The 19,187-nt window shown below is 35.7% G+C and overlaps 3 protein-coding genes and 1 long non-coding RNA gene across 5 annotated transcripts; 2 read left to right on the top strand and 2 right to left on the bottom strand.

Moving 5' to 3' along the window:
* The first annotated feature begins 263 nt into the window (after window positions 1-263).
* Window positions 264-1,535, top strand: LOC110702586. 2 transcript variants are annotated; one of them, XM_021880329.1, is made up of 3 exons: window positions 264-517; window positions 759-977; window positions 1,122-1,535. In XM_021880329.1, the coding sequence occupies exons 1-3, from the start codon at window positions 464-466 to the stop codon at window positions 1,257-1,259; spliced, it is 411 nt and encodes a 136-aa protein (XP_021736021.1). In that variant the 5' UTR covers window positions 264-463; the 3' UTR covers window positions 1,260-1,535. The 2 variants fall into 2 exon arrangements, with proteins under 2 accessions (XP_021736021.1, XP_021736013.1); XM_021880321.1 differs by having other exon boundaries at window positions 1,110-1,535.
* On the bottom strand, window positions 1,358-3,089 carry LOC110702601. Its single transcript, XR_002507497.1, has 2 exons — window positions 2,493-3,089; window positions 1,358-2,387 (listed from the first exon to the last, which is right to left on the bottom strand). It is a non-coding gene; the product is annotated as an uncharacterized LOC110702601 (long non-coding RNA).
* A 4,897-nt stretch (window positions 3,090-7,986) lies between these two features.
* Window positions 7,987-11,812, top strand: LOC110702578 (zinc finger CCCH domain-containing protein 30-like). Its single transcript, XM_021880309.1, has 2 exons — window positions 7,987-8,538; window positions 9,272-11,812. The coding sequence occupies exon 2, from the start codon at window positions 9,288-9,290 to the stop codon at window positions 11,502-11,504; it is 2,217 nt and encodes a 738-aa protein (XP_021736001.1). The 5' UTR covers window positions 7,987-8,538; window positions 9,272-9,287; the 3' UTR covers window positions 11,505-11,812.
* A 1,115-nt stretch (window positions 11,813-12,927) lies between these two features.
* LOC110702568 (protein DETOXIFICATION 43-like) lies at window positions 12,928-18,744 on the bottom strand. Its single transcript, XM_021880298.1, has 14 exons — window positions 18,580-18,744; window positions 16,455-16,557; window positions 16,200-16,321; window positions 15,796-16,074; window positions 15,503-15,696; window positions 15,225-15,360; window positions 14,816-14,912; window positions 14,628-14,728; window positions 14,347-14,510; window positions 14,128-14,199; window positions 13,825-13,941; window positions 13,641-13,736; window positions 13,428-13,549; window positions 12,928-13,338 (listed from the first exon to the last, which is right to left on the bottom strand). The coding sequence occupies exons 1-14, from the start codon at window positions 18,740-18,742 to the stop codon at window positions 13,284-13,286; spliced, it is 1,821 nt and encodes a 606-aa protein (XP_021735990.1). The 5' UTR covers window positions 18,743-18,744; the 3' UTR covers window positions 12,928-13,283.
* Between the last annotated feature and the right edge of the window lie 443 nt (window positions 18,745-19,187).

Raw genomic sequence — 19,187 nt, 5'->3', positions numbered from 1 at the left:
CAAATATCAAATCTGTACATATCTTGTTGTAAGGACGTATACTCCGATCCATTAAAATTATTTTATTATTATTTTTTGTGAAAGTTAAAATTATTATTATTATTATTATTATTATTATTATTATTATTATTATTATTATTATTATTATCAGCTTCCTACTTACGTGGCTTCATAAGAAGGAAGTTAGCTGTCCATAAAGACGCGTGGCAATTCGTCCTTAATTGAGATAATTCCATATAAATCTAATCTACTACTATGAACTACTATTGCTACAAATCTCTTCATTTTCTAAACTACAATATCTACACTACTAAGCTGCCTTATTCCTCAAAAACTTGTAAACTTAAAATACTATATCATATAAAATTTTTAAACAATCTTTGATTAGCTTCTATTAATTATAAGTTATCTCAACTTAACCAACTTTGTAGTTAATTGAAGCTAGCTATTATACGTACTAATTATGGCAGTCACTCAGCAGCCTATTCTTTCTAGGCTTGACCGTCTTGATAATTTGGTAAGTACTCGTTTAATTTTTTTTATTTTTTTTTATTTTGGTGTTTAGAGAGTACAACGGTAGGTGATGAGAACCGATTCCAGGATTATCTGGAACTGGGAGGGGAGCTCTAACCACTTGAGCTATCACTTGAGCTATCCCTCACTCTCTATGTACTTGTTTAATTAACTTTATGTACATTTTGATATGAATTACGGATTATAGTACTTGTTTTATTAATTTGGTATGTTGTTTTTATTAGATGAGGCATTTGGAGAACTTAAGAGGGTCAAACCGATCTCTAAAGAGTTCATCACCATCTACACCATCAAGTGGGACTCGTACAAGCGATGTCGAATTCTTTTCGCCTAGGAGCCTTGACAAGTTAAATTGCCGCCCCATTGACGACGTGATTGTCGAAACGGAGCACAAAGGTACCCTCCTTAATAGGGTTTCCCTCATCGAACAACGCCTTCTCAAGGTATATATATGTAATTCTAATTTTTGTGTTGTTTGACTATTGTTCATAATTTTTTCTTTTCTTTTTTTTTTTTTTTGAAAGAGACTATTGTTCATAATTTAGTAAAGAGGAACTGATAGTGATAATGGTCAGTTATGCATGCAGCTTGAACAAGAAATGGAGAGAGAAAAGCAAGAGAAAGATCGAGAGGAGAAGTCTTCACATAGTCATAAGAAAGCCGGTTTGAAGCAATTTGTTAAATCTTGTGTTAAAGGAAGCAAGAACAAGTCCAATAATAAATAATTGCTACTACTAATCTCATTTTACAAGGGATGTTAATTAGTTAGTACGTACTCGTAATTACTACTTGTATTTATTAGTGCAACCAAAAGGGATCTTAGTTTTTCTGTTTTTATTTTATTTTATTTCTGTTTGTAATGTTTGGATCTTCTCAACTTTCCTTTTTATTATATTATTTGTTGAAAGGAATCTTTTGAAGCTTCTTCTTCAATGCGTGTAACGATATTGGATAATATGTACGAGTATATAGTATATGGTGGCATCATTCTGCTTCTTTAATTTGGCTTCACGTACCTTTTAGATTTTTTTTTTTTTTTTTTTTTTTTTTTTTTTTTTTTTTTTTGTTTTTACGTTTACCTTTTCGTTTGCAATTTTTAAATTAGATCAAATCCGTCACAATAATCGTCTCGAAATCACAACAGATTACATAAAGAGTCTTAGACCTCCTCTTGAAAGGTTGTTTTAGACTACCACACGGAAGAGGTATATGTTGAAAGTCGGATCTCATTTCACAATAGATAGATTGTAAGACCTCTTGGAAGGTTATTTTAAACTACCATATGGAAAAGGTATGTTGGAAGTCAGATCTCACTCATTCACAACAATAATGGTCATAGATTTGCAAAGCTGAGTTTAATTTGATTCAGTTTGATATGTATTTGTTAAATTCTTAGGTTTTTACTTACTCCACCATGAGACGGGGCAAACATCAAACTATGTGTAGACTTATTGCAATTAAGATCGAAAATTTAAAGTTAAACAAAAGAAAAAGGTTGAAATTAGTCTAAATTTCGAATAATTTATACCTAAACAGCCAAAAAATATTAAAATATGTGAAGGCTATTCCGTATTTTGAAATGGGTGGAAACATTTGGGCTCACATACAAATTACTTTGTTATAAACCATCCACTACGTAATACTCTATTCGTCTCAAAATATATAGGACGTTGGGTTTTCTTAACATTCATGTATTAGCTTTGATAAATTTTTTACTAACATATAAAACACAAACTATTAGTCCGCACCAAAAGTTGGTGCGGCAGCGGCAACAATTCTTAACTGGTGGTTCTGGGAAGCAGCGGCGGCGATCCTAGTATTCAACCTCAACATCAAAGTACTCATCCTTAACCCTAACATCAAACAATCAAACCTAAGCAACTTACAATCAACCAATCAAACGCCAACAAAAACCTAAAGAATCGAAAAAAAATCGCAAGCAAATAAGAGTTTAATACCATTGCGAAGATCGATGCTAGCTTTGTTACAGGTGGTTGTTGTAGGGATGTGGATTTTGGTGGCTGGAAATTCAAGGGCTGCTCTGCTTGTGGTTGGTGGCGATTGGTGGTTGTTGTGGGAAAGCGGGTTTCGGGTTATGGTTGGAGATGCGACATACTGGTGGTTGCGGGGGTGGTGGGTTCAGTGGTTGGTGATCGGTGGAGTGGCATGGGATTTGTGGCTGATTTAAGAAAGAAAGAGAGGAAGGTTTGGTGGGTGGGTTCGGTGGTTGGTGGGTGCGGTGGGGTGGCATGAGATTTGTGGCTGATATGAGAAGTTGGAGAAGAAAGGAGGTGAGTAAATGAAATGAACGAACAAGAGAAAGAAGGAGGGGAAGAGCGAGAAAGAGGAGAGAGAGAAGGAAACGAAAGTATACTGTATGTTGTTAATCATATTAGCCAATAAAGGATGAATATCAACCATTAGTATGAACATATCATCCAATTGATGTCTGATATCAGTCAACATTAGGGACATTAATAAAAACGTATTTGTAGACACCTGACTATGTCTCCCCAGAAACCAAATCCAGTGATGAGTACCTTTCACGTATTTGATTATCGAGTTAGGTGAAGAGTTGAAGAGTCTCGTGAATTCTCTTTAGCCTTGACCATTTCTAACCTTTCTTAAAATGTTTTTAGCCAAAATCATTTAATTTGTGCCCTTAAACTCAAAATAGCTCATTTCGTGTCATCTTTACAAAAACGTCCAAACTAATTTATTTTGGTCCATAATCTGGGTCCAATTATTGTGTAGTTGGATGGGGTTGAAAAGAGTTTTCCATCGATATATTTTAAGCTCAAATGCGAGTTATAATGAGAAAGTTATGGCCAAAATACTAAACTGGGCCCAAACCGAGCCTTACCTACGGACCCAATGATCATGTGGAGGGTGCATTAACCTTAAACATCATTTCTAAAACCCTAAGGATTTATTATTGGCTTCTAGAATCTTCTAGAAGGTTCTAGTTCTAATTTATCCTTTTTTTGAAAAGATAAAGACTAAGAATTTTATATCGGATAAAACACTTGTTTTATAATAGATTTAGTTATGATAAAATAAGGATAATTACGGATATTTGACTAACTCAATTTCATTGGAAGTCGGATTCCGTACAGATCTTATCTTCTGAAAAGCATCGCGTGACGATGGAAATATCGCACAGCGATGGATCCATCGTCACGCGATGAAAGCTGTTTAACTCCAAGTCGAATTCTGACTCTTTTTCTGATATTTTCCCTTGTTTTTCCCTATAAATAAGGTCGTTTTTCTCCGTTTTCATTCACCGACAATCATCATCTAATCCTCTCTATAAGATATAAGCTTCTCTTTATCTCTCTCTCTCTCTTTCTTAGCCTTAGCCTAAATACATCACACACCGTACGACCTTTGCGAGACTTGAATACTCCAAGCCAATCTCGTAGTTGCCTTTGACCTCGACGTGAAAGGTTGATAGTTCTTAGGGTTTGGTCCCAAATCTATATTTAAATTATTATTTGATTTAATCTTTCTTGAAGTTACTAACGTGTGTATTATTTTGATAGAAAGAGATACGAGGCATCAAAGTGAGTATATCTACTATCTTAATTCCTTGCTTTAAAAGTGAGTAGAAACCATGCTTAGAATATTATTTTAATTCCTAGTATCATGTTGATTTTGATTTCTGGTATTATGTTAGGGTGTTAATTAATATTTCTAATATCATGCTTCCTAGTATCATGTTTAGGCTAAAGCTTTGATTTTTATTATTTAGTAACATGCTAGGGTTTGTTACTAATCCGTTTAGTATCACGCCTAGGATCTTGCTAATATTATTTTGGAGATATTGCTTTATTATGATGATGATTTGTTGTGTCAATAATTATCATCTTGCCTGATTATGGTGATATTTATTGTTAGGAAAAATTCATGGCAATAATCCGACCTTTAGCCCATTCTTTTTTAATAATCCGACCTTTTGATTATTATTTAATAATCCGATCTTTGGGGGTCTTTAATTTTTATTGGTCCTAACCGGTCATGTAACCTGTTATGACACGTGGCAGCTTGTGATTGGTAAAAAAAAAATTAAATTTTTTATAATATTTAGAAAAAATTTAAAGAAAAAATTAAATAAAATTAATAATTATTTACAAAACCACCACCACCCAAGCCTTCTCCGCTGCCCCTAACACCCCTGCCCCGTGGCTCCGGTCACCAGGACCCCAACGACAGCGCCGACGCCGGCTTTGGCCTAAACCCCCTTGCCCGAAGCACCAACCCGCCTCCTGCCCTCACGAAACCAGGCAACGTCACCTCGAAAACTCAGGCTACGACCGTCGTACCCCTCCCCCTGAACGCGCCGACCACCGTATCCCTCCCCATGAACCACCAAACACCTTTGAAACCATTCCCTGTCCCGATCGCGACCTCCCTCCCCCTTCTTACCTTAGATGATGCTTTAATGGAGGGGAGAGAAAGCTCAAAAATTTCTTTAACGGAGGAGAGAGAAAGCTCAGACGCCGCTTCAATGGAGGACAGAGTGAGAGAACGTACAACGAGACGGCAACCTTCTCTTCGGTGGTGGTTGGAATCGGGGTGGGGGAAGGGGGGAGGCTGGTAGGGTGGTTTTGGGGTTCGGGTTTGGTAGGATGGTGGTTCTAGGGTTTGGGTGGTGGTGGGGATGGTGGTGGGCCGGTGGCTGAAATGGATTTTGGGTTTTTTAATTTTTTTTTTTGTTTTTTTTTACCAATTATGTAATGACACGTGTATTTTAAACCCAAAAACAAAAAAAAATTACCTCTTCAACCGGTTTCTGGTCAAATGGGAACAATAAAAATTAAAGACCCCCAAAGGTCGAATTATTAAATAATAATCGAAAGGTCGGATTATTAAAAAAGAATGGGCTAAAGGTCGGATTATTGCCATGAATTTTTCCTTATTGTTATTGCTTGATCACACCCTTTCTTGCAGGTTTAAAGGGAATCTGTACTTGAAATCACGCCTAATAAGATAATTAATAATTTGTTTTAGGCTAATATGATTTTAATTCAAGTGAACGCCAATAATAGATTTGATTGTGCATTAATAAAACAGGTTTAGGGCTAATTTGATGAATGTATGTTGATCAGAAAGCGCACATGAATATCATAAGAATTAAGTAGAGGCCGATTTAGGGCCGATTCAATCTCTTTTAGGTTGGATTCGTACCATCAATTTCCGAATATCCAGTCATGGTTCCGGACCACTATGGAGTTAGCGATCTATGTGATCGTGAATGGGGTGTAACCTTCACACTTGTAGACGATTTACAAGTTCCTAAAACTTGTTGACGACTCTTTTATCTCTAGCTTCTTTCCCTTTGGACGCCACCATGCTTAAATGCATGATCACAATGGGGCTCGAAGTTGATGTTTGAAATATTTCCTACAGTATCAGCCAACGAAAGGAATATATCAGCTAATTAACAATAGATACATATCAGCTAACAAGAGGTACTTATCAACCAACAGAAGGTACTTATCAGCCAACAAAAGGATGAAATCAACAAACAAAAGCAACAGGTAAGCCAACAAAATAAACATATCAGCCAACAAAATGAAACATATAAGCCAACAATTAAAATATACATATCAACCAACAAAATAAAGATATCAGCCAACTAAAGAAACATATTAGCCAAATGATGTCTGATAGTAGCCAACAAAAAGAACATATCAAAAATTAGAAAAAAAAAAAAATATCAACCAACAAAAGGAATATATTAGCCAATACATTAAGCATATCAGCCAACAAGTGAAATATATCAGCCAAGCCTGTCACACGCAAATTTTCGTGCGGTAGTCCGCACCTAATACCTTATCCATATAAAAACATATTTTATCATAAAATATGTTATTAGATAGTTATTAATATAAAGTTTCATAATATAATTTTTAAAATAATTATCATTAATATTTAATTATTATATAAAAATAAAGTCAAACTAGTGCATTGGCATGTCCGCATGTGTGCAATGTTGACTGTGTCAGATATTATGGGACGGAGGGAGTTATTGAATGACAAGTTTTGTGTGTCTAATCACATGGTGTGAACTAGAAGTGATCATAGGGCGGACCAGTTCGAAGGGAAAGAAATAAGCTAGTTATGTTGGACTGAATTGGTTCAGGCTGAAAAACTTGCTCAAAACCAATAATGTTAGACTGGGCCTAGCAAACTATTTGGGTTGGGCCAAAAAATTTAACAACAATTTTTTGAAGTAGTTTGTCCATGGCCCGTCCAAAAAAAAAAACACTAACAACTTCGGGCTAGGACTTTATGTTTAAAACCCACCCAAATTTGGGCCGAGTCGGGCCAAGCCAACTTGATCACTGGCTCACTGCTACAGTGCTACTTTGACAACTGACAACATTTGTTTTTAAAAATAATACTTATTCAATTTATTAACTACCGAAGTACTAAAAAAATTCACTTGTTTATAAGAGTAACTTTACTTTTAAATTCTGTTGCAGTAAGCCAATCTATTTATTATCATAGCCCCATTATCCAATTAATTTTCTTATACTCCAGATCCATCTATTATATAAGTGAAGGGAAAGACTTTGGTGTCCACCTAAAAAAACCACAATATTTCTCTTTCTTTAAATTTGAGTAATAAAGATAGGTTTTTTTTTTATTTTTTTTATTTTTTTATTTTTTTTTAAATAAAAACAATCAATCAGTAAATGAAAAAAAAAAATAATCAATATGCAAAAATTTACATAAAACAAAAATCAATTACTTGAATTAAGTCTAAAAATAAATAAATTACGAGTATATTATTTATTTTTTGTGTATATAATCCATCAATTAATACATATTCTAAATTTTCAATCAATGAAAGAATTTATACAATCAAAATTATCTTTCATAAATTATTAATTACTTAATTTATGAATATATATTAGTAAGTTTGATATTGTTCAATTTTATATTTTGCATTAGTATTGATGTTTATATGTCGACGATGAAATATTGTCAATCAAATTTCATTAGTTGGAATACCGAGTTCAATTGTCTACCTTCATCATTTATATCCACGGATGTTTAACATTTTTTTTCCATTATATACATGTGACAAAATCGTATTAAATAGTTAAAATATATAATTTTATAAACTATCGCACGCATCACATGTATATAGAATTTAAAGAGCAGTTAGGCCCTGTTCACTTCACTTACAAAAATTATATTTAGTCAAAATAAGTTCAGTTCAGCAAAAATAAGTTCAATTCAGTAAAAATAAGTTCAGTTCAATTAAAATTAGTTCAGTTCAGTAAAAATCAGTAACTTTAAAGAAGAAATATAACAGAAAATCAATAAAAATAATTTTAGTTCAACAAAAATAATTCAAATTCTGTAAAATTAATTTCAGTTCAGTAAAATTAATTTAATTTCAGCAAAAATAAAGTGAAGTAATCGGGGCTTTAATTATATAAATTGTTGGTGCATATAAGAATTTGTGTTATTAATTTTTTTTTTTATTACCGTTCTTGAAAATTTCTGATATACAGAATATTCAATTGTAAAAATACCCTTCAAAAATCGAGAAAAGAGAAAAAAAAAAAAATCCATTAAAAAAGAGCAGGCTTAAGAGCAATACATGTATGCTTGTAAGTTGTAACTAGAGTGAGTTGACTCTTTCACGAAACATAGAAATTTCATTACTAGTAAGCAGAATTTCTCCATTAATGTGAAATTTGGGATTAATTTCATTTGACTTTCATTGGAATTTGGAGGGCAAGAGGAGGGGAAGGGTGCACAGCAGAGCCGACCAGTATACTGCAGTAAAGTCTGGAGTTGCAGCTTCGTTTATCTCTCTTCTTTTCACACACATTGTCTCTTTCTCTCTCGTTTTCAATTCATTCTTTTATGAATTGATTTGAAGTAGATAGAGTTGAATCTATCAATTTTATTTATTTAATCACATTGCTATTATCTTACTTAGGTTTCTGGATTGACTCATTTGTTCGATTTACTCATCTTTTGGTAAGTTTTTCTTTCTTTTTTGTTGTTTAATTGTTGGGTTCTTGAGATCCATTGCTTTCGATTTCTGTATTGTCAATTCTTTTATAATCACTCATAAAAACATCAAATGCAAGCTTTGAAACTAATTTATAGCATACCATGTACTCAATTTTACATTTTTTTTTAATAAAGATTTTACCTTTGAAGATAAATGGGGTTGACATTTTGATTGAATAATTAAAGGAGACAGATTTCTTAATTATCACTCTTTGTTTTCTTCATTTGTGTTATCAATTTGAGTATTTTAGTATAATTGTTCATCTTTTGCCCTTACTAGTTGTTGCAAATTGGTGTGATCACTTAAAAAGCTTATGTGTTTTTTTTTTTTTGCAATTGATGATGCTTTGATTGTTTTAGGGTTTCTTGATTCTGATAAGGTTCACAGAAATCAAATTTTGAGACTGTGATTAAATGGATGATTACCCATTTCCTTTTTATGTGTTTATTTATTGAAGGGGGCATATTCAGTATTGTTTAGATTGATTATTTAGGTTAAATAAAATTCTTGTCTTTGTTGATTGAATAAGATTTTCCTTAATTGTGAATGTCTTTCTGCCTACCTACTGTACTTTGAGTTTAGATGCTGTGATTCTATATTAGTGGTTTGTAGGATATTTGATTTTGTGAGCATCTGATTTCTGATTATTTGGGCATCTTATCTGATGGAATTTTCTTATCTTGTTGGGTATTCTAGTTGTGTCTTTTAAACTATGTGTGGTTGTCCGGATCGAACAAACACCACGGTTGATTCTGAGCAATCTCCTCCTCAACACAATTCCAACACAACCATGAAGGAACCCAACCATGTTTTTGCTGAGTCAGAAAACTGTTTTTCCAACATACTAGAGCTTGCTGCCAATGATGATGTTCAAGGGTTCAATAAGATCTTAGAGCATGATGCTTCTGTGATATGTCAAGCTGATTTATGGTATGGCCGGCAGATGGGCTCTAGGCAAATGGTTCTCGAGCATCGAACACCCCTCATGGTTGCTGCTACTTATGGCAGCTTGGATGTTTTGAAGCTAATACTTGCTGAACCTGGGGTTGATGTCAACTTTTCGGACATCCCAGACAAGAGTACTGCCCTGCACTGTGCAGCTTCTGGTGGATCAGTCGATGCTGATGAAGTTGTGAAGCTGCTGCTGGAATCTGGAGCAGATGCCAATGCGTTGGATATGAATGGTCATCGCCCGTTTGATATTATTGTTGTCCCTCCTAAACTCCCTAGCAAAAGAGTTTCATTAGAATACCTCCTTGCAAACAATGATCCTCACAGGTCCATTATTGGGCCTAAGCTGCGTGTATCGGTTAGGAGTTCGGGTACTAGCTCCCCACCTCTGTCTTCATCACCCGGGAACGACTCATCGTCTTGTCCATCAGATTCAATGTTATCTCCAAAGATCCTGAAGTTGTCAGATCATTCTATTAACCAGCCACCCGAAAAGAAAGAATACCCCATTGACCCTTCTCTTCCTGACATAAAGAACAGCATCTATGCAACTGATGAATTCCGTATGTTCTCTTTCAAGGTCCGGCATTGCTCTCGTGCATACTCCCATGATTGGACTGAGTGCCCTTTTGTTCACCCAGGAGAAAATGCACGACGAAGGGATCCAAGGAGTTATAATTATAGTTGTGTTCCTTGTCCTGAATTTCGGAAGGGCACATGTAGAAGGGGCGACTTGTGTGAATATGCTCATGGGGTATTTGAGTGCTGGCTTCATCCTGCCCAATACAGAACAAGGCTATGCAAGGATGGGACAAGCTGCAATCGAAGGGTGTGTTTTTTTGCCCATCTCCCTGAGGAGCTAAGGCCACTTTATGTGTCGACAGGCTCAGCTGCACCTTCACCACGTGCATCGGCCTCTGCTGCCACTGTCATGGACATGGCAGCTGCAATGAATCTCTTTCCGGGTTCCCCGTCAGCTATCTCAGCTATGTCACCATCGCCATTTTCTCCGCAGTGCATGTCACCTCCCACCAACGCCTGCTCAAATTCTCCTTTGCCCCCGCAACAAAATTTTCCTACACTTCATCTTCCTGGAAGCAACCTTCAATCAAGTCGTTTGAGATCTTCACTTAGTGCCAGAGACATTCCACCTGAGGACTATAATATGCTACTTGATTTTGATGCACAGCAACATTTGTTGGATGACCACATGGCTAGTTTTTCACAGCAACGGGCTAAACCTTCTTCCATGATGCGTGGCGTTCGAACAAAAACATTAGCTCCTTCTAACCTGGAGGAGGCATTTTACTCTGAGATTGCCTCGTCTCCTCGTTATTCTGACCAAGCAGCAGCTGCTGTTTTCTCCCCAACCCACAAGTCTGTGCTACTCAATCAGTTCCAACATCAGCAGAGTTTTTTGGCACCTATTAACACATCAAATATTTACTCACCCAAGAGTGTTGAGCATCCCTTGTTACAGGCTTCTTTCAATGTTTCTTCTCCGGGAAGGATGTCCCCACGAAGTGTTGAACCTATCTCACCAATGAGTGCTAGACTTTCTGCTTTGGCACTTCGCGAGCAGCAGCAGCAGCAGCTGCGTAGCTTTAGTTCTAGAGAATTTGGAATCAAACACACATCTTCTTTGGTCGGATCTCCAGTCAATTCATGGTCAAATTGGGGATCACCAAATGGGAAGGTGGATTGGTCCGTCAATGGTGGGGGTGATGATATGGGTCAATTGAGGAGATCGTCTTCATTTGAGCTTGGGAACAATGGAGAAGAACCAGACCTCTCTTGGGTCCAGTCTCTGGTAAAGGAATCTCCCCCTGAGACGGAAGAAAAACATGGTGCTCCTGTTTCTGGTGCTACTTCATCTGGTGAGGGACTGGCTAATAAAGCGTCAAAGGATCCAACGGATTATTCTGTAGTAGGTGCATGGCTTGAGCATATGCAGCTTGATCAGATTGTAACCCAGTAAGATACTCTTCTATCTTCTTTTTTGCTCTTGATTGAGGTAGAAAGAACTAGTGTAGTATATTATAAACCTTTATTTGGAGGACTTTTTTCCCATATTTTATTTTGGCATAGTTGGGATTCATGAAGTATTTTGGTTATTAGTCATTTATTGTAATAGCCAAGGGGGACAAAAGCACTTTTAGCTGGGTGTACAGCAAGTGAACCCGACTCAGGAATGATCTTCCCAAGCCCTTTGGAGTGTAGGACTAATTTTCCTTATATATTTTTGACGTAGAAATTACCTTAATTGAGTGGAAGAATTGGAGATTAGAATCCTTGTTTCTTTATTGGTTGATGGTTAATGAGCAAGAAGGGTTAGAGGTTCTTTTGGTCCTGTTATGTCATATTTTGAGCAAGTGCCTTATTGTGTATAATATTTGAAATGATCTTGTGATTGGAAACGTAACTCTTGATTATGTAAAACTATTAATTATTATTTCAATAAATTCACATATATTTGAAGGTGATATTTGTTTTTCTATTGCATTTGTTTGACCTGTTGGCAAAGTGTTATCGAGAGATGAACCTACCATAACTTTTATTCGAAGTTTTATAACAAAATTATAGTACTTCGAATTTATCAGACGTCATTTAGCTTTTGGTAGCTTGGCTTGGATCCCTTTCCTGATAACCGTATCCGAAATCACCCTAAGGAGTATCTATTATGTAGGCCTCATCAACAAGTAGATATATGAATAATCTTATTTATTTGGAAGTAGTTTTAAGATGTATGTAAATCATGTGATGCTCTCTGCTATGCCAACCAAAAACTCGGGAGGTTCTCTATCTGAGATTATGGTGGGGGATCAAAGAATTAATGGACCTGTTGGTTCAGTTGATATTGGTGGTTTGGTTTGGTGATGTGTCGTGATCGAAGTTTGCTCGAAGAATTAGGTGATGACTACTTTTTTAATTATTAAGTAATCATGCTCTAATCATTGTATCCTACGGAGTACTCTTTAATTGGTGCAGATTCTTCGGAAAGAATAAATGATGATTGGATTTGTGCTGATGCATATAACCGTTAGTGAAGTTGTTGCCTAACAATAATAGGAATTATTGTTTTAGTTTTGTTCCCATGTTTCTGTTGCGGCCGTCGCGGCTCATGTAATGTTTCATGTTGCACATGGCCTTAATCGGAGAAATTAATTTACAATTAACAATGTGTTTAAAACACAAATTTACGTGCCACTTGTCTTTAGACTCTTGATGGTTATTAACGGATCATCTCAACTATCATTGTTCTGATAAAGTCTTGTATGAAACGATCTCTCAATAATTTATTGAGAAATCGGCATGCTTTCATATTTGTTGTTGACTTTTCATTGAGGCAAGATGGTATTTGTTGTCTAATAATTGAACAAGTTCTTCACTTTGATCCCCTGTTTTGTAAATCATAAAGCAAACCAGAAAAATTGCATCACACTTTCATTAATCAAAGATACAATTACACGCTGCGCACTTGTGCTATCCACTTTTATGTTTTGATGAATTATTGTATTACTACAACTAACGGCACTAATTCGAGAGGGATCCCTGAAGCAGGGATATAATGGGATAGGATAGGGTAGGCGAGGTGAGCTATATATATTCAGCTCTCTACGTCTCCAAAAAATGTGCAGAGAGCGTAACTTGTACTGTCAAGAAAGATGAATGATGATAATTTTGGTAATTGTAATGACTAGTGAGCACGTTGGTTGCTCGGAGATACGACTGCCATTATTGAAAGGAGACCGAGTCATCAAAAATAAGATCCACTTCTTAGAAAGCGCCACGGTCCTGTTCCAGTTCCCATCCTACAAATGTTCATCCAACATACCATGTCGTGTTAGCCATACTTGCACAGTTAGCTTATAAGTAACAGCATCATTAGGAGAACTATTACCTCCAAATTCCAGCAAATGTACGTAGACCCATGTAGATAGTCAATGCACTCCAGATTCCTACAAATCCATAGCTGTTGTATAGCAGAAATAGTGATCCAACGCTTGCGATAGCGACCAAAACCTAAAGAGGTGAACATTTCAGTCCATCAGATTAATATTTTCTGTAGAAAACCATGCCTGATTCTAGTAAATACTAGAGCTTGAAAACTTGCCATGGAGTATGCAGAATATGCAAAATCTGATGCCCCGAAGTTCACACCATCAAATACAAATGATAAGGAATTTATTGGCTGTGTGGCTGCAACAAACTGATGAGAAAACAAACTACATGTCAGATTGTAGAACATAGATTACAGTTTGTAAAGGAGTTTTGGCAGTGAAAGAATCAAGTATTACCGGCACACCAATGCTGATGAGATGAAGAACTCTCTTGTCGGATGTAAAGATACCATCTCCAAACTGCAAACCGAGTCCAACAACCACAGCCAATCCCAACCCAAGAACAAAGCTCATCTGCAGTGAACCAGTGAGGAAAGGTCAATATTTGGACAGTGAACACCTTCATGTATAAGCATCAAGCCCTAAAGAAGAGTTAAAAGTAGAAATCCGGGCTTTTCACTTTCTGAACAACTGACGTGCACGTCAGCAATACATGAAGTTTAAGTCCTGGAGGAAAGAAGAAAACTCCCGGTTCCATACCTGTAATACCCTAGCAGCAGCAGCAGTTGCCTTCTCGTAATCCTTCTCAGCAAATGCACTAGCCAAGATTGCCTAAAATTGAACCCCAGATTAATGAAGCATAATTAGTTTTGCTGTCATGCTATTCAGTGTCGTAGCAGAGTATACATCTTGTGTTGCCTGATTAAAATGCAGAGTAAAAGAGCAAACAGTTGAAAGAAGTAAAGCTGTTCTTTTTACCTGACCAGCTACTGCTAAACCATCAGCCAAAAGTGATGAAGCCAACCATACTTGTAAGCAAATCTGAAATGCAGCCATCGGAGTCGCACCTAGCCTTGCAGCCAGAGATGCGGCCAAGGTGACACAGAAAGTGACGGCTATGACCCTCGTGAACAAATATAAACCTGTTTTAAAGATGTCAGTAAATCATTCAATATAGGTAACCTGAAGAAGAAATCAGTTGATTCTTAACCTTGAGTAATGAAACAGAATATTAATAATAGAATTCAATTCTTCCATACCGTTTTTGAGAAATCGACCTAGTTGCAGAGCTTTTAAACTAGGAGGCAACAAATGAACTTCCCTCGTCAACCTCCATAAGAGTATAAATGACATTAGGTACCTATAACACAAAGAAAATGTCTGAAATTGACAAACCAAAATTTGTGAAAAACAGGTTTGACGACAAATGCTTTAGATTGCAACGTACTGTGAAAGCACATGAGCAATGGCTGCACCACTGACACCCAAGCGGCATGCAAAGATGAGAACTGCATCCAGTATGATATTTGCACCATCTGCTGCAACTGTAGAAAATAATTCGAGAATGTAAAAAGAGGGAGAGTGAAACAGAAAAGAGATAGATTAATCATTCGAATCTGAGTAATTACGAGTAATTACAGAATGTTTTCACTAACAGATTAGAGTAATGACTGATGTTAGAACCATAGGCATCAATCACCATTATTTCTTACATGGTATCACACACTAAGTTTATACTACTGATGGAATTTGTACTACAATACAAAGAGTCATATGTAAACTATATTCTTTCTTGCTTATATTCCTGAATTTGAAGATAAGAGCAACTAAGCTGGAAAGAAGAAAAGACTTTTTACCAGTAGCATAAAGGGGAGTTGTCGTATCTTTAAACCCTCGAAAAACACCTTGCATTGCTAATGAAAGAAGCACAGCAGGAGCACCAAAGGATCTTAATGTTAAGTACTTAAGAGCTGGTTTTAGCATTGGGGAATCCTGCATATTAAATAGCCAAGAACAGAATTAGCTGAGCAGGAAATCATAATGATTGATGAAGACTAGTAGACTAAGCAAATAACCATTTATACAAGGATAAGCAAACTAATCGAAAAAATTGTTGAATGATGAGGACACTAACATGTTTTATACCCATGACTCCTAAAAGCATTTTAGCTCCAAAGACAAGGAATATGGTTTGACATAGACCAAGGAACAATCCTAGAACAATTGCAGTAGAAGCTGATGGGATGTGCCGCTTGCCTACTACTTCAATAATCTTCTCAGGACTACTGATCGAGACTTTCTTGGTTTTTTGAGTTACTCCCGGGTAATCTGAAAAATGTCAGAATCACGGAGAGTTTATGTTAGAATAAATTCTAGAAGACAGAATATTGTTAGGTATATTGTAGCACAGTCTGATGTAGCCAGGACCTTCTCCGGAAAGATGGTCATCTTTGCTGATATTTGTAGCAGTACCCTCCTCTAGTTTCCCAAGTGCATCATCTTGGGGCATCATCTCCTTAGAGTCACCAGCCTCAGCAAGAGCCTCCTTTTGATTTTCAGCGTCTTTGACTTCTGCACTCATTTTGCTCACTGTCTCTTCCTCAGCAACAAAAGAAGTTGTAATGCTGACAAGTGGATAAATAGTAATTTTTGAAGCTTGGTTGAATATAGCTATTGAAACTCCAACAGCTGCAAGCTCCACAGCGCCTACACACACATTAAACCAGTACAACATGTTAAGACATAGATACGTAACATACTCGATTTGCACGATTAATTATCTAAAGGCATGATTGCAATAATAAAGAGAGACAAAGAAAAGAAGGGCAGACCAATGTGGCCAATAAAGACGGTGTCAATGAGAGAGGCAACAGGATCAGCGGCTAAAGCCAAAGCAGCAGGAATTGCAATCCTTAATATTTCCAAACCCAATGAATCCATCTTGAACACACTCCTGCAGGCATGCACATCAACATTATACATATATTTGAAGGATGAAGCATCTCTTTTTATCTACTAATTATTGCTTATTTTATAGATTGAATAAAGCCAGAAATGATTTAAAGGTAAGGCAGATAAATACTAACCTTGCATCTTTAAAGAATACAGAAAGTGGTATCTTCCATTTGTTGGTCTCAGCAGCAGGGAGATGTAATGTACCAGTATTATCAGCCATGGTTATATCACCAACTACACAATGAGAAAATTGCACCATTATTATATTAAACACAAACTAAATACTCCTTTCCCTAGCTAGTTATATGCTTAGCTTTTAAAGTTAGCAATGCATTTAGAAAATAAGTCACACTAACAATCTCATTAAGGCCATTTAAACGTTACTCGTATTACATTGACAATGTTTACTCAATGAACCATGTCATAGATCCCACAATAACTACGTACTTGAACTTTATTCCAACAAATTTAATTAGTAGCTACGAGGCCACAGGAAATGGCGTATGACTGGAGGATGTTTTGATTAAGATGGTAAATTTATGCTCTTATGTTTCAAAAGGGAAGGGTTCGGCATGAGTACGACTACATTTTCTTAAAAATAAAAATGTTTCATATTAATTACAACATTATTATTATTAGTTATCTTTTCTCTATATTTTTGTACCTATGTAAACTTACAATCTTTTTCTGTCTACTTGATTTTCATAATTTTTGTACTCGTATTAAACTGATTTGTGATAATTTAAACATGATGAAAGGAGTACATAAAAATTGTAGTACACATGTCACGCATGTGACATTCTAATTCATACTGAATAGTAGACTAGTAGTATATACTTGTATTATTAGGATTTTTATGCCGTACACGGTACACGACATAATTTATACTTACATAATTGCAACTTTTTTAGTTTTCAGTTTCCACTACATTTTTTTATTTTTTTTTATCATATATATATTCACTGTGCGACCCCTCTTATTAGTAGATATAGCACTAATTATCACTAGTCACACATTAATGACAATTAGTGTAATTGTACCAAAAAAGTGGTCTAATTATACAATTATGAAGTACTAATGATGTTTTTTTTTTTTTTGACGGGACTAATGATGTTATCAATAAGAGTTCTTGGTACAGTAAGAATACCACTTTAATAGTTCTTTCTCACAATCTCACGTGCCACCTTTCTCGACGGCCCTTTGTCACCTTAAACTTCCCTTTCTTCTAGACCAAATTCTCGACACATTATTCTACCATTATTTTATTTTTTTTCCCCTCCTCTAATAAAACAACGGTCCACGATCCGTCATAGAGTAGTACTTTTGTTTCGTTTCATCCTAAATATATAAATATAATTGTATAGTTGTACCTTACGGGTATGAGCCTAGAATGACTCACGACCTTGGTACATTGACAACACTGTCATACATATGAATATACGATCGATGATACAAGTATACGACTGATACAAGAGTTCTAAACACTGTCATACATATGAATAAAGTCCTAAACACTTGACTGTTATTTAGTTCTGTATGACGTAGATTGTAGAGTACACCCCAAATATAGGCCCGAATTCATGGGATTGTAAAGTGCATACATAAATGTACATGTGTTTATAGTATTGGCCCAAGTAAAGCTAAGGTTGGAGTGTTGCGTATTAGTCTATTATTATAGAACGACATTTATTGAAAGTGAGTGAGTTTTACACGCTTTTCTTGCCAATATGCTTTATAGAGCAATACATTGATCAAACTTTATTTGAAGAATGAAGATCTATCTCATAAATTGCATACTTTTACTTTAAAGATCCTAAGCTTAGCTAAGCTAATAATATGTGGTGATAGGAGAGATCACTTCATCCCTTTCTCATTGATAATGACTAATAAGAGTATATATGTGCAATGTACATAAGGTATGTAGCTAAATCGTGTATAAATGCGTTAGGAAATTCCCTCGTAACAAGAACTCTCTAATGTTTCTTTTTCGCACCCTTTAATTATTCTTACATGCTCCATATAATAAAAATTACAATTATACATGGAACAAATAATCCCATACGAAGTATGAAATAATGTACACGAAGTACTTTACTTGGTACTCGTATATTTTAAAAGAGGAGACCATGGTGCAATCATTGGTCGATCGTATTTATCTATCAACTAACATTGAACAATACAGTATGAATGAAGTTAGATTTATTTTTCAGAAATAATATAACAGAAACAGAAATAGAAAAATGCAGAATAGTTTACCTGAGAAGAATTGAAGCTGAAAGACTAGTGTATTGAGTTGGAGAGAGAAAGAGCAGAGGAGGTAAGGTGTTATTTGTTCTGTTTTGTTGGTGACATAATAAGTAAATAAACGCAAGCTTGCGTTCTGTTTTATAGCCCACTCCATCTTTTCATTTTTTGTCATTTTCTCTTAACACACATTTCTTTTCCATCCCATCTATTTAGTGGACCACGCATTCCATTCCATTACTTGAACTATGTTACTATTGATATAATGATATATGATTGCATATACGAGCTATAATTGGTAATACACCCCGTGTTAAGTTAAATCAGACATTAATTACACTAATTGATATGTGATTTTGTTGTGTTGTAAATGCTTATTATTATAGGACTGTGTACATGTATCATTACCCGGCCCTTGTCACTATTATTATTAACAATTGTATTAGCAGGAACGGGGGCTTCTTCCCTTGAGGGTCTAAAGACCCCAGTCATGACTGTCAAGCTTTGAGAATTATATGGTTAAGGCTTTAACTGCGTGATAATAAAGTAATGCAAGTCTGCAATCCAATAAAACAAATCCCAAGTCTTTAATTAAAGTTACAAGTAATTACATTTCTCAA

Source organism: Chenopodium quinoa, unplaced genomic scaffold (genome assembly GCF_001683475.1).
Source record: "Chenopodium quinoa cultivar QQ74 unplaced genomic scaffold, ASM168347v1, whole genome shotgun sequence".
Lineage (NCBI taxonomy): Eukaryota > Viridiplantae > Streptophyta > Magnoliopsida > Caryophyllales > Amaranthaceae > Chenopodium > Chenopodium quinoa.
The sequence above is the reverse complement of the archived record's forward strand: the minus strand, read 5'-3'. Positions and strand labels throughout refer to the sequence as shown.